The 15,545-nt window shown below is 37.3% G+C and overlaps 1 protein-coding gene across 2 annotated transcripts; it reads right to left on the reverse strand.

Moving 5' to 3' along the window:
- Positions 1-611: 611 nt before the first annotated feature.
- Positions 612-9,610, reverse strand: slmapb (sarcolemma associated protein b). 2 transcript variants are annotated; one of them, XM_059333437.1, is made up of 10 exons: positions 9,533-9,610; positions 9,181-9,240; positions 7,030-7,158; positions 6,860-6,934; positions 6,480-6,782; positions 5,519-5,789; positions 5,176-5,347; positions 2,152-2,286; positions 1,577-1,664; positions 612-1,149 (listed from the first exon to the last, which is right to left on the reverse strand). In XM_059333437.1, the coding sequence occupies exons 2-9, from the start codon at positions 9,230-9,232 to the stop codon at positions 1,584-1,586; spliced, it is 1,218 nt and encodes a 405-aa protein (XP_059189420.1). In that variant the 5' UTR covers positions 9,233-9,240; positions 9,533-9,610; the 3' UTR covers positions 612-1,149; positions 1,577-1,583. The 2 variants fall into 2 exon arrangements, with proteins under 2 accessions (XP_059189420.1, XP_059189421.1); XM_059333438.1 differs by lacking the exons at positions 1,577-1,664; positions 2,152-2,286.
- Positions 9,611-15,545: the final 5,935 nt, after the last annotated feature.

The following is a 15,545-nucleotide window of genomic DNA, read 5'->3' on the forward strand; positions in this document are numbered from 1 at the left end:
ACAATCCTATGCAATACTAAATCTAAGTGGCTGCTAAAGTAACATATTGAACAACAGCTGGTGCAGAAAAAATGAGACACAAATTTGATATTTGATAAACATGATATAGATTTGCCAATGTTAACAAAGTCAACAGTAACTTAATAGTGTCCTGTTGCAGAGCTCCAGACTTGGGCCCACCTCCATTGCCAGAACCCACAGTGGAAAACTGCATGTGTTTATTGTGCTTCCTTTTTAAGAAGTAATGTTTACCTGCCACTGTATTATATTGAGCATTTTGTTAAGAGTTTATTTTTACCATGATTATCCCTACTGGATAAATTGGCCTGCTGATTGATACCTTTAACCAGAGTTTACATATTTCAATTGTGGCTTCAATAATCATAAAGGAAACACAGTTTTTAGAACTATTAATAACACTAAACCGAAAAATGCTGCTCTCTTTGCTCAAATACCTTCCCCAGGTTGCTCAGAAGTCTCCCAAAAAATCCGGTAATTTAACACTGATGTTGGTGATGAGAGAAAGTATCTTAACAGTGCCCACCACAACCTTAAACTAATGTATTGTTATGTATCTAGGGCAGTCATCATGCACTCATTTAGGGGCTGCATAATTGTGACAATATTTATTATTCTGACAGTTACAGAGATGTGTTACATTAAGGGAGGTTCAAACTCCAAGTGATCCATCTGAAATATCATCAGCATCATATATATTTAGAACTAAGTGTGTAGCGTATCTTTACATTCATTATGGATAATCCTATAAGTCATGATAGTAAACAAAACAAATGACCCGACTTGATTTCCTCCAAATAATATTAGCCATACAAACAAACTTGTTCATTTGCACACAAAACTGACATTCTTTTATTAACGTCTCTGTCATCTAAAATAGATACTCTTAAAAATTAAACAGTGTTAAGTAAGAGCCCTCCTAATTAATAGTGCAGATATGATAAGGGGGCAAGTTTTTCAGTTTCAGTGCCGAGAAATCTGATGACAAATATGGATTCACTTGTCTGAGTGTGTGTGTGTGTATGTGTGTGTGTGTGTTTGAGCACGTTGCCCTCAGGTCCTGAAGAGCATAGCGGCAGTCACAGCTGTTAGAGCCACAGCAGCCACAGGCCCCCAGATCATCCACAGTTTCTGAAACAAGCGGTGACACAAGGATGGAAATATGAGCATCACCACATAAAACCACACCTCAGCATCATCATCATCATCATCATCTTCACAGGATCGCCAAAGCTTTGACAGAAGCAGCTTGCCATTGAAATCAATGCAGTGCACGGAGAAGCAGTTAAAAACAGCTCTTTCAGATAAAGATAAGCCCATCCAAGTCAACTGAGAGAAGCAGTTGTTAAGCATTAGCCATCCAGACAAGACAAACAGATGTCACATGTTGGAACTGTATGATTAGAGGTTAGAGTTTCTGAGACATCAATTTTTTTAGAGTTTCCCCAGAGAGAGGCATTCCAGGGAATGAGGAAAACCTGATTAAGTCATGCAATGATCTAAAAAGACACTGATGAGAATGAAAGATGTAGGCCGATTTAACAGGAGTAATGTGTACCTTACTACTACAATGCGCCGAAGCACCAATACAGCAAAGCCAGGATAAGACAGATGACTATGGCTTGAACAGGCAGCAAAAGGGATGTCTACAGAAGGGAAGGGATATTACAGTAATCAACTGCAACAGGACATACTTTAGTTGGGCGTAGCTTTATTAATAAACCCCCTCAGTCAGTAGTCTGTGTTTATAATTGGTGTTTGCACAAATCCCATTGTCACACACAGCTGTCAATGTCTAAAAGCAACAGTAGAAGACAGTGGATGAGTAGACGGGAGCAGGTGTGCTGCTGAGATAGATACAAAAAAAAATGTGAATCTCACAAAAGATTCACTTTTTATGCCTGGAGATATTTCACAAAATAAAACAGATGTTCATATCACTGTTGTTGCAAAATCTGTAGCAAAGCTCATGCTTCTAAAACCAAAACTGAAGATGTTTGCTTCTAATGCAAATAAAAGCTATGCTGCTGTGTTTTTTTTTTTAAACTTAATTGCAGATCATTTCTAAACATTCTTATTTGCCAACCATTTATATATGCTTTTTGTTATTGTGTTTGACAGACTAGCACTCACCTTTGTCCCCTTCTCCTGTAATTCCTTCATGCTGGCTTTGCACGCCTCAAATTCATCCATTATCGACTGTTTCTCCTGCTCAGTCGTCTCATATTTTTCCTTTAGGTCTGACAGCTCCGTCTTAGCCTCGTCATACTGCCCAAAGCAAATTCATATTTTTAACTTGATCACAAGACAAATGACTTTCATTTCAATGTGTTTCAGGGTACATTTGGCTACAAGGGTGCATGCTGGGGAAGTGTTAATTTCCTTAATGAAATGACCCACAACCAGCAGGTCCGGTGGCTTTGCATAAGCTTAGGCGCGACTTACTAGAAAATATCAAAGGTTTTGGCAGACACATCAAACATGGCAGAGCGACACTGCAAGAAAGTCATGTTGGCAGTTTGCAGATCAAGTTGGGTGGTTGATTAACACATATTTTATGGGCTGGGCGGTGCGGATTGAAATGCATCAGAGATCGAAGGCGTAGGTATGACTAAATAACCCCCATCTGCCAAGTTAGGAGGACTTTGTACAGCTCTCAATGTTTTATAATATGCAAATCAGAACAAGTTCCCAGAGCATAAACCAGACACTTTCTGCAAGGCAATGATCTTTATCCTTAAATGTGTTTTTCATCAGAAAATGATAAGATAAAATCTCATGTGCTAGACCTGATTAACTTAATGGTAAAAGTATAATCTGATGACCAAAGAAGACTAAAATGCCAACAGTTTTCAATGTGTAAAACTATACTAGAATAGTTAGGGTTTAAAATCTTAAGCTCCTAGATTTTTAATATACTAAAACTTGCCAAAAAAAATATAGGACTTGGTTGACTAAATATAATCAACTTTTGACGCAGGACAAAGACTAAGTAAGAAAATAGCTGACAAAGTTAACACTTTGCGGGGGCCAAAGGTTGCTGATTGGTGAGTATCAGTGATTGATTTAGGGTGGCGACAGTTTGTCACATGCTTTGTCCTCTAAAACTCTTGTGCAGGACGAGCAAAGGGCAGTGCTCAGTTTCCACTTTCATTCAGTGACTGCAAAAGCTGCACCACATTGGGTTGAATGGCTTGCGGTTAAGGATGACTTCATCTCTGCTTTGGGCTATTCAACAGTGCTCCTCCTGTCTAAGAGTCTCAGCAGAGCTTGACTCATCACCCATCCAGCCTGCTGAACCTGCCCGGTAACATCGTGTAGTGGGCCACTTTCAAAGGAAAGCAACCTGTTGACTGATTAGCGTGAAGGATACTTAGAATTTCACAGTCTTTTGTTTTAAATAAAGAAGCAGGAAGTTTCACGTTTTAGTTGTTTAGACTTCTTATCTACAAGCCATAAAAGGAGGCCATTAATGCAGCTTTGTGTCCTGGGCTGTGTCACTTAATCAATGAAAATGTCAGTAAGAGATCTGTTCAGGGCCTGTATTAACACTGTCAGTTGTCTCATAAATAAAGAAATCAGTCCTCGCTGGAAATATTTTCAGTGTCACATACTTGGTCAGACACATACTTTAGGCCAGGGGTCTCAAACTCAAATTACCTGGGGGGCGCTGGAGACAGTATCAAAATGACCAAAAAAAGACATAATTACTAAAAAAAGACACAAAGTGATCAAAAAAAGACACAAAATGACCAAAAAAGACACAAAATTACAAAAAAGACACAAATGACTTAAAAAGACACAAAATTATTTTAAAAAAGACACAAAATTATTTTAAAAAAGACACAAAATTATTTTACAAAAGACACAAAATGAAAGAAAAAAACTAAATTACTTAAAAAAGAAACAAAATGACCAAAAAGACACAGAAAATTACCCAAAAAAGGACACAAAATTACAAAAAAAGACACACAATTATTTAAAAAAGACACAAAATTACCATAAAAGACACAAAATTACAAAAAAAAGTAATTAAAGGGACCTTCCACACACAACACGGTAAAGTGCCATTCATATAAAACTCACATTAAACTTTCATATCAAGGTGGGGACCACAAAAAATCGTCACGAGGGCTGTAATTGGCCCGCGGACCGCGAGTTTGAGACCCCTGCTTTAGGCAGAGGAGATAAGTCTCTTTAACCTAGAGAAATAATCCTCCTCTCCAGGTGATCAACACATTCATTGGTGACCACAACAAATAAAAAAACATTTGGATTAGATTGACTACAGAGAGCTTCTGCCTGTCTTACAGTTTTGGCTATGTACTACAACATATTATAATGCCCTAACTGCCTACCATTTGTTTGTTTATTAAACTTTTTATTTTTTTAATCTTATGACATGTAAACTGTTGGTTAGCTAGGCTATGATATCAATGTGTGCATATTAACAAATAAATTACAAAAGCAACATCAGACACTACATGCCCAGTAAAATCACTAAATACACTCAATAATGTTGTAACCAAGGTAAAACCTATTTAAATACAGGGTTTAAATTTGGGGACCTTTATGGATTTGTTTGCTCACATAAAACCATTACTACAAACAAAGTGTGATGAAATCTAAATGAACAGAAGCCATTGGAAGTAAGTAAATAAGCTCAGTTGATCCTTGATGTAGTGTTTAATGTTGTTGTATGGTTCTGTGTGTCAGTAAAGTGTGAATTTATTCACTATTTATTTATTTATTTATTTATTTGCTCTCTAAAGGAGAGAACTGTGGGCATGTGGGAAGTCTCATAAGTAGCGTGACACATTGATTTTTGGAAGTCTGAGACTATTGGCCTCCCCTCAGACAAAGCTTGGATAAAGGAGCCCCGTCACCGGAGTTATTTTTAAAATACAGATCAATACACTGATTTACTTATCAGTATAAGTGGAAAAAATAGACTTCATGCCTTTGGTAGTAAACAGCGCAGTGATTCTAGAAAGCTGCACTGATTGCAATGAAACTATATCTGTTAAATCAGTCGCAGGATTAAAAAACTGACTGGATGGTAACAAGTGTAGACAAGGTGGAATTGTCAGGTTTTAGAGTTCATTTTTACGAGTGATTCTGATTGATCATGAGGTCAGTTTAGTTTGGGGAAGGTACCTCTCTCTGCAGGGCTTTGCTGCGGCTGTCCGCTTCATCTAGTTGGGTCTGCAGCTCAGAGCTATCCTGCTGGTGCTGGAGCTGCAAAGACGCCAGCTTCTTCTCCAACTCCTGCTGGGATCTCTCCAGGGCTTTGAGGCTGTTGCTCAGCTCAGCATTCTGGGCACGCGAACTACAAGAAACAAAGCAACAGTGAGTTCAATAGGTGAAGGAATCACACCAAGAGAAGAGTGCGATATACTGTGTAGCAAAACATGCTGGAGCAGAGTCAAGCAAATGAGACAGAGGTGCACAAAGGTGGGGGTGAAGCTGAGCCCTTGGTGATGTAGCTCAGTGCGCTGACCTGGCAAGGTCCTTCTCCAGCTGCTGCTGTCTCTGCAGCACCGCCTCCTTCTCAGAGCGCAGAGCTGCACATTCACTCTGCAGGTTGCCCTTGTCTTTTTGGTGAGTCTTGAGGAGTTCCTCCTTCTCTGCCCTGAGCGAAGCGCACTCACTTTGCAGACTGTTCTTTTCCTTCTGGTGCTTATTCACCGTGTCTTGTTTTTCTGATCGCAGCACAGAACACTCCTTCTGAAGACCGTTACACTCCGCCTGCATGGACTGCAGCTCGCCGGCTGCGAAAATAAAAGCTTTTATGTAACGATGTTTGAGCAGATGCTCTTTTCTTAATTAGCTTGTTAAGTTTGTCAAGTTAGAATTCATAGCAAAACATTTTTATGTGCTTGTACATCTGTGTCTCCTGATGCTTGGAACAATGGAGCCATATCTCAAATCATGAAATCATTATTGTGTCTCACATACATATAGTGTCCTGTTTACAGGCTATTATCACAATATTTTGTATCAGTTTTTGCATTTTCATCATACAGTACACTGTAAAAAATAATCTGTTTAATTTACGGAAAAATACCGGCAGCTGTGGTTGCCAGAATTTCACCGTAAAAATTTCAGTGAGTGGGTTTTTTCTATTCTAAATTTAAATGTAAATATCAGCAAAAATCTATAAATCAATATCAGTCATTTAGACTGAATATTCCCGTTATTTTTAGGGTAATTGTGTCATTCATTCACACATCATGGTATTTCTCCATAAATTTTGCATGAAAATATTATATTTTTACAGCAAAACTGTGTGTTTCTTCCAGTTTATGACAAAAAAAAGTAAAAGTTTTGTGCTATTCTTCGATTTACAGTAATTAAAAGTGTCTAATACGGTGACATACAATTTTTGATTTTACGCTCTATTTCTGATGTATTTGAAAGTATTTTACTGTTATTTCTACAAAAAAATTTTTATAGTGTACCTTGTATTTCTGCAGTTTTCTGCCACTGCTTGCTCTGTTGTTGAAGGTCACGCTGCAGGTTGTCAATCTCACGCTCATATTTGTTGGCAGTCTGACGCCATTTGTCCAGATCCTTCGAGGCGGTTGCCAGGTTAGCCTGAATAGCAGCGACGTCTCTGTCCCGCTCAGCAGTGGCTGCCTCCAGGGCACGTTTCAGCGCCTTCACCTCATCACGTGCACTTTGTAGCTCATCGGGTGAACTGGAGGAGACAGCTAACTGCTCTCTGAGGATGCCCGTTTCCTCTTGGAGCTGCCGCAGCTGGCCTGTCCAAACCACGGTGGGTGTTTAGATTAGTGATGTCGACATTTTTTGTAAAGTAGATTAAATGTCTAAGATTTACCTTGAAGATGTTTTATCTGATTTGCAGATTCATCAGCTTGTTTCTTATTTTCTTTTCTCTCTTCCTGCAGGATACCTACAAAAGATGATTGCATTTCTTTCATGCATTTGTGATTGTGTGATTGAGTGTGAGGTTAATGGTGTGCATCCAACATTGAAGACTTGTTTTACCTTGTAGCTCAATGCATTTGTGCTTCTCAGTATTAGCTAGCTCCTGGGCATCCCGAAGCTCATCATTTAAGTGCTGGATCATTTTCTCTGAGTCACCAGAGGAGCCCATGTTTGACCTGGTCAGGTCATCTAAAAATGAAAAACAGAACAGAAATGATTATCCAGATTAGAAGATCCTTTATTCTTACATGAGAGTATCTAGCTGTAGCAATATAGCTTCTTATCTTCCTGCAGAGTCACTGACTTTAAAAGAGACATTAGAAACTAAAGCTTAAAACATGATGATACATCAAGCAGTGGTAATGCCAATTCACTCCTATAAAAATAGAAGGAAAACTCACAGTTCCACCTTATTAATTCCGCTTCAGTCCCAAATATTTAACCAGGGCTGACATACTAGATGATTTCCCAAGATATTAAAATGGGACTATTACATAAACTAATTGCTCACCCAGAAATAGCCACAACTACATTATCTGCATTTTTTAATCCAATCTTGGACTCCAAATTGTTCATTAACCCAGCAACAAACAAGTCCCTGGCACATCTACATTGCTTGTTGAGAGCAAGTTACTGAAAACAATACACAAAGGGAATAGACTAGCCAGCGTTGTCAAGCATCTGTTGTGTTTCCTAAAGGTGGAAACAGGCTCCACAAATACTTGGGCTGTGCAATTCCCAGTGAATATCTTGATCCCCTAATCTACCATGGCTAGGAAAAGAGATGACCTCATCTCAGACTGAGCATTTGGCAGAGGGGAAAACAAGAGTCAGGACAGGTCAAGCATGTGCACCATAAATGGACACATCAGAGGACCAAGGCTGCCATTAAATGCTGCATTTGTCGCGAAAAACTGTGATGTCAGTCTGGCATTGGATTGTGTCTGGCACGCACGGCTACATAAACTTTCTGCACAAATACACACGTGTATTGTTAGTGGAGCTACAGATGGCATCGATAAATGGCCCTAAAATGAAAGGGTATGAAGGGACGGCTGGAGGCTGGTGGCACCCTCTGACTCAAGCACATGACCACCCTGCTGTGTGCCAGACAAAGGATGGGCGGGCTGTGCTCTGTCCGGCATGTGTGCATGAGGTTGTGTATTCCCTCATGCATGCATATGTATGAGTGAGAGTCAGAATGTGAGTGGGCTTCCTGTACGTGCCGTTTGTTCAGTGTGTGTAAAAGATGAATGTTGTCTTGAGAGCACGAGATGAAGAGCGCGCTCCAGATGACGGCATCCAACGTGTTATCTTTAGTAACATTCATTAATATGGCCCTTATGCCTAAATGTCACAGACTGACACCTGACAAAGTAATAATGGGATTAGCGTGTGTTTAAAAATACCTCGCTGACTAGTTGGGGGGATATTGAGCATCACACTGCCTTAAGTGACGACAGGGGAAAAAAATGTAGGAGAAAGTCTTTTTTTAGCTCAAGTGCTGAAGGCTAAAGCCATCATGCTCTATCTTTCCCCGCTGTCTGTTTCCTTCCCAATGAATGTGACAGCGTTCTTAAACTGAATAGGACGGTTAGCACTGCTTGCATTGAATGTCCACAGTATTCAGTCATTCAGTAGATAGAGTCTCTTTAAATCTGCTGATCAAACTGCCCAGAAGGATATCCATTTACAGCTACAGACTGTGCTGTATGTGACTGAGAAATACCCTTATAATTTTGAAAAGACTGAGACTCAGTTGTTGAGAGGACACTGTTTGCGTTGTGCTGCCTATATACTGTGCAGTGTAGCGTTACAAATTCATTCATCGTGCAAAATTGATTTGCTCACTAATATGCCCGCACATTTTCCCATGAAAGTCCCTGTTGATTGTCGTGTTCTCTGTATTGCACTGATCGCCACAATCTCTTTTACTAAGCCCCCCTAAATGGCACTAATAGACTGCCTGCTAATGTGCCCTCTGTGCAAAGAGACTCCATCTTCTAATAAGCTGTTGACACGAAAGAAATCAGCTTCTAAAACAAGGCCATCTACAGCACTGTCAAGCAACCACCTGCCCTCATAGGAACAACTGTGACTCAGTGTTTTTTCCCTCTCTACATCGTCATTTTGTAAGAAATGCTGTCCGGTAAGAGCCTTTGAAAAAAAAAAAACAGTCAAGTCATTCATATAAGAATACAGCTGGGTTACCTTTAATGACTGATACGTTATTCAGAGGATCACTCAGCTCTTTCTCGTCCATTTGCTTATCTGTAAACAAAAAGTATAACAACACATCATGTCAACAATATAATTCACTAAATCAAGAGTTAATGTTAGCAAAAAAAACATCTTAAATGAATATCTTAACCAAATTATTAAGACTATGTTTGCTTGTTATGGTTAAGGATTTTGAAAAAAGGTAAACACAAAATGACATCATCTGTGAACACATAAGTACTTTTGAAAGAGGCAGCTGCATAGATGCTGAGACATTTCATCCAAGGACAGAAATAACACTAATAAAAACATTTTAGGAATAAGACTTTGAAGGAAATATTACCTTAGGGGGTCCAGGAGCTACAATACTCTATGTGCTGAGGCTACAGCAGTCCCTGGCATGAAGAACTCTTCTGCAACTATCAGATTTTTTCAGATGCGAAATGGACCAGTCCAAGCAGTGAGGGGGGAGACACCGTGGGGATGGCTGACACTGTGTACAAGACCTCACTGCTATTGTTGGACTGAAGCAAGAGAAGGCAAAGAAATGGTTGTAATAAGTGTACAAATACATCAAGTTTGGTCACAGCACTTCACTAGAGGTAAGACAATAGAATGTCATCAAAAACATGACCCCCCTATTTTGTGGCACAAGTCCCCTAGCCCCTCCACACTAGGTCATGCATCCGAGTAGGGCATGTCGGAAGCTGCAGCTGCATACTGACACAGAGAGGTTTTGTTCAGGGAGGCGAGCTGCTCTCTGACCAGTTGGTACTGATGTAAAAATCTACAGGATCCCACAGAATAGGAAGGCCAGTGTGAGAGTATGTGCTGCACCCACCACCTCTGTTGTTTTACCCTGTAGACACTTGAAATTCATAAATGATTGGCCTTTAGGGTTAGATCTACATGTCCTCCTGCAGGGTTATGTTGCAGTGTGACTATTGCAGAGACAGACTGCTTATTGTGTGGCGTATTTGTATTGTGTTGGACTATAAATACCTCAGTTAGTCTCTTCAGTGTGCTTTTAAATGTTTCTGAGGCTTAGGTTAAATAGAGATAATGAGAGAAAGGAGTGACCTGAATTTAAATGTACAATATGTAAATACGCTTAAAACATATAAGCAAATAAATGTTCCCCTCCGGTCAAAAGCTTTCATAGCTTATTATGTCACATCAACGAGTCTTTGAATAATGTATGAAGACTCAGTACACAGACATGGTTGTGATGCAGGTTTAAAAAAAAAGGGAAAGGATCATGGTTTGGAGGACTTTTACATTGGTTAATTTAAGATTTTTAAATAAATTTCCTCATACACAAGCATGCTTTCAAGTTAGTCTGTGTCTGACAAAATCAGATTTACTAGAGTGACGTTCTTATTTAAGGCTATACAATAACATATCATTAATGTGATATTATGCACCATCGTCATAACACTAATGCCACAGGCTCAATGGTTCCAGTATGAACAGCTCTTGTGTCAATATTTTTAGATCTGTGCATACTTAATGCTTGATAATGTAGTGCTGCACCCTAAGTGCAAACTAGGCAATGTAACGAGAAGACTGTAACCCAGCTAGCAGGAAAAATCTCAGTTAAATCTGGCAGTACAGTAAAAGTCCAAAGCACTAACACCCAGCAAATTAATAGCTACACCAGGGATGGGCAACTTAAATGCTGGAGGGGGCCACAATTTTTCATTGACACTACCACAGGGCCACATATAGGACCGTGCACTTAACCAGATATGATGAAACTGCAATTTTAAATGTGTTAACAGTGCAGTAACTTAACATATTTCATGCTCAAATGCATGTACACTGCAAAAAAGAGGTGTCTAAAAACAAGATAAAAACTCTCTGATCTTGCTGCATGGACAGATAATTTCACTTGACAAGATGTCTTGAATTAAGATGATTACATCTAGAAATAAGCATGTTGAACGCTTAAAATAAGAAAAATTATCTAACACTTCTAAATCTAAGTTTGTTTTATCTTAACCCATAAGAACCCATGGTGACATCCGTGTAACAAACACTTTAAATCTTCTAGAATCTCCCATATTCAGCTTTATGCTTGATCTTAACTCATTAAATCTCTAAGACACATACTCAACACCCTGTTGTGGTGGTCATGTGACTTTGACAAGAAGTGACTTCTCCAAAAAACTGGAAATAGAAATGTGAACATTTTCAAAAAGCTTATTTTTTGTTACGATGCTAAGTTTAAACCCATTTAACAATTCTACTCCGTTAATAGGGCGTCCTGTATAGCATTTAACTTGTTCTGACCATATTTCTTGAACAAATTAAAGTCAAAATTTTCATATATGTTGTGGAGATGCAAAAAAAAAGGCAAATTTGTGTCTCTGTAAGCAGAAAATGTGTCTAGTTTTTTTCCATTTTTAAAATAAGACATATCATAAACATAAATACAATAAACGCACAATGCAACGTATATGTCACATCACAGATCTTTGACATTTAGGGGTAGTATTTTTTTTTTTAAATATCAGAAATGTGTTCTTGGTGGTTCACTTATAGAACACATCCTTTAAGGATAACTGGGTCTGGGTTCTTATGGGTTAAGAAGCAAATCATTTGCCGTGTATAACAGTATAAATAGGAATAAAAAAGGTTTGAAGCAAATAAAAAATAACCACTTACTGTGATTTATTTTTTTCAGTGCAAGAACAGCAGACCAACATTAATTGCAAGAAGTAATTTTGTGCATTTTTACACTTAACTTTTAAGATTTCATGCTCAAATGCATGTAGTTGTACTGAGGGCCACTTCAAGTGAGGGTGCAGGCCGTATGTGGCCCCTGGGCCTCCAGTTGCCCATCCCTGAGCTACACAATAACAATACATTTTGTCAGAAAATCACTTGTTGGACATGGCAATGGCTATTTGTACCTCTAGAAACCTCTGCATGAGGGGTTATTTTAGGACGCACTCTCTTCATGAGTTAAAATTTTGCTGGGTGGCCATATTCCTACAAGAGACCTCAGCTTTGGTGGGTTGGACTAGTTGGCTAGTAATAGAGTAAGGGTTTACAATTTAAAGCTGCAAATCATTTACGTATTTTCAGTCAATAATCAACCATCCCAACCTTCTACTTTTATACTCAGAACCTTTCTAATCTTTAAAAACAGTATCTTGGCATCCCACAAAGGTTATTTTGGTATTTTATTTGTAGAGAAAACTAAACAGCCTACCTTCAGTTAAGGAGATTAAGACTCTTAAAGAGCATGTAATAAGTGTTCTCGACACAGACAAGTGACGGATGAACCATAAACTGGTTTTATAGGTGGATGATTCACCCACCTTTGCTTACATAAAGCTCTGCAGCAAAACTTGACTTGACATGACCTACATTTATTGTAGCCCATAGAATCAATATGATCTTAAGTTACTGAACTACTGCCACAGTGTTGTCAGCGCTGGAGAAACTATAAACCAAATTCCAAGAATTTCACCACATTTAATAGCACTCTGAACTCTTACCAATTGCAATATCAATGCATGTGTTATCTAAGCAATAAACCGGTCTTGATGTTGCTGAATATATCCTCATCATACATCATAAAACACAGTTTTAGAGAGGTGTTGATTCAACTTTATAATAATTTTGAAAGATTATAATGCTCATAAAGGCAGGATTTTATTGAAGGGTTCTTGGACTAAACTGCATTAGCTTTGGCTAGGTTAACCATATAAACTGGAAAATGGGTGTATATGGCTGGCTGGGAAAATATATAGTAGCCATTTTGGGGGAAGGGAATTAAAATCAAATCAATCAACAGTCATTTTTGTTTATTTTCAGAGTTTACCTACCCTAAAGAAACTTGACTGACTTGAAATAGCTAAAATGATGTTGTATATTCGGATAATGACTTAAGTGTCTATCATATTTAAATGTGTTAATGGCAAATTCCATAGTAACCTATCTGGATCAACTATTTCAGGGTTATATTTAGATACAAATTAGTTAGATTAATAATTTAATTCAGCTAACTTGTTGTTTAAAGGGACAGTTCCCCCAAAGTTAAAATACACATTTGTCCTCTTAAGTTGAGATACCATCAAGTTGTTTTGGTGAGAGTTGCTAGGCGTTTAGATACGGGCCATAGATACTGTATGTCAGCCTTCTCTTGAATATAACAGAACTAGATGGCACTTTGCAAGCCAAAACTCAACAGCAATGTTAGCTACTTTCCAGAAACCATGACCCAGTTGCTCAAGATAATACACATTCCTGGGAGACATCGAGAGTTAACAGCCCCCTAAGAAGACTCACTTTCACTGTGGCGAGGTTCATAACCTTCAATACATTAATTATATTGAACTGGAAACAGGCAAAGCCTCTCACTTACACAATGCTGATAAAAGATTTTATGCAGCACCTTGAACTGGAGAAACTCAGATTTACTTGACATTGTTACATTGAGGCATTTTAAAAGACTTGTCAACCATTCACTAATTATGTTGAGGCGCAATACAAATCCCCTTTAACTCTTTGCTACAGTTATTATGTCATACCTATTGTGAGATGTCAATATTCACCTTGTTATTTACTGCACAACCGCTTTTATGTTTCTGTGTGTTAACTCCATAATGTTTTAGATAATTGGTAAGCACTATTCTGTGTGTTTACAAAATATAAACCACTCTTGTAATATTTTGCACTGTTTTGTTTCTGTAATTCTTTGGATAACTTCTATCCAGTATTTACAGTTTGTTTGCTATCTAAAATACTGATAAACACACCTTAAAAAAAAGAAGAAATTAAAATAGTTTCGACATGAAACTGACTACAACTCTGGGAAACTCACACCAAACATTTTAGATTAATAAAAAGCACTAAAGTAACATTAAGAGGAAAAATATGCATTTTTGATTTTGGGGTAAACTGTCCCTTTAACATTAACTTAAGTAGCAAACGTTACAAAGCGTTAGTTTAATAGATGTAAGCTAACTAACGTTAACATAATTATTTTACTAATAACCTCACATTGCTGTAAAATTCTCAACTCAACTCAACTTAATTTGTAAAGCACTTTAAAAACAACTACAGCCACAACAAAGTGCTGTACATAAACAAGCAAACAAGAACAATAAAATAAATAAAACAGGAAATAAACACTAAATTAAATAGTTTCATTGCTTTTTTAAAAAACTATTTAAAAAAACAATAATAAAAACAAACCATATTGGCTAAAAGCCAAGGAATAAAAATAGGTTTTAAGATGAGTTTTAAAAATGTAAAACATACTTAATATTAGCAGTTTCAGAGAAAAATGTGGCTAAACACGTTTAATAAAATATTCAAATTGTCGAAACTTAACACCAAACAACTCCAGAATGTGGTTAAACTGGTTAATTGGCTGTGAGGGCTAATTTAGCCTCGTAGCATATTAGCAATTAGGAATATCTTTTATCAGCATGCAAATTGGCTTGGTTTCAGTTGATATTAGCTAATGTTAGTTAGCTAACAGCTCTACTTTCTAGGAACAATGTAACGTTGAGTATCTGTCATAGCACTACGAAACCTGTTGGATTTGTAACCAACGTCTTTCTTATTTCTCTCTTGTAAGTTCTTTATACACAAACACAGATTTATAAAAGCTAAGCCAAAGTTTAAGGTGTTTCTACTTGAATTCAACTATCTTCTTAAGTCTCTCCGAATTGTAAAAGACAAAAAAAAAAAAGAAAATAACTATTTCTTCAATATTAGCCTATGACAGCCTGATGAATGTATAACCTTAATTTCTAATAACTATATGATTTTTTTTATCATTATAAGTGAATAGACAGACTTCCTGTAGTTCGTATTCTCTGCGTGACCAATGTATGAACCTCTTTTTCTTAAAAAAAATATTATTATTATTATTTTAATACTATTTCTCCTGATCAGTTCTTTTTTGTTGTCTATCTATTTTTCATTATTATTATTATTTTTTATTATTATTGTTTTTCAACACTCAATATTGTTGATGTGTTTGGTTGGTAGTATTGCCATTGTTATTTATTTATTTATTTATTTTTTATTTGTTATGCTACACTACCATTTTATCTTCTTTGGTGCTGTTGCTATTATTTCCCAATTGATGCTTGCCACATCTGCTTGTTTGTTTGTTTTAAACTAAATGGAAAAAACAATACAAAATTTAACACAAAAAATATTATGACAGCCTGATGAATGTATAACCTTAATTTCTAATAACTATATGATTTTTTAAAATCATTATCAGTGAATGCACAGACTTTATGTACTTCATATTCTCTGCGTGACCAATGTACCTCTTTTTCTTAAAAAAAAAAAAAAATATATATATATATATATATATATATATT

The sequence above is a fragment of the Centropristis striata genome, chromosome 5, assembly GCF_030273125.1.
Source record: "Centropristis striata isolate RG_2023a ecotype Rhode Island chromosome 5, C.striata_1.0, whole genome shotgun sequence".
In the NCBI taxonomy this organism is placed as follows: domain Eukaryota; kingdom Metazoa; phylum Chordata; class Actinopteri; order Perciformes; family Serranidae; genus Centropristis; species Centropristis striata.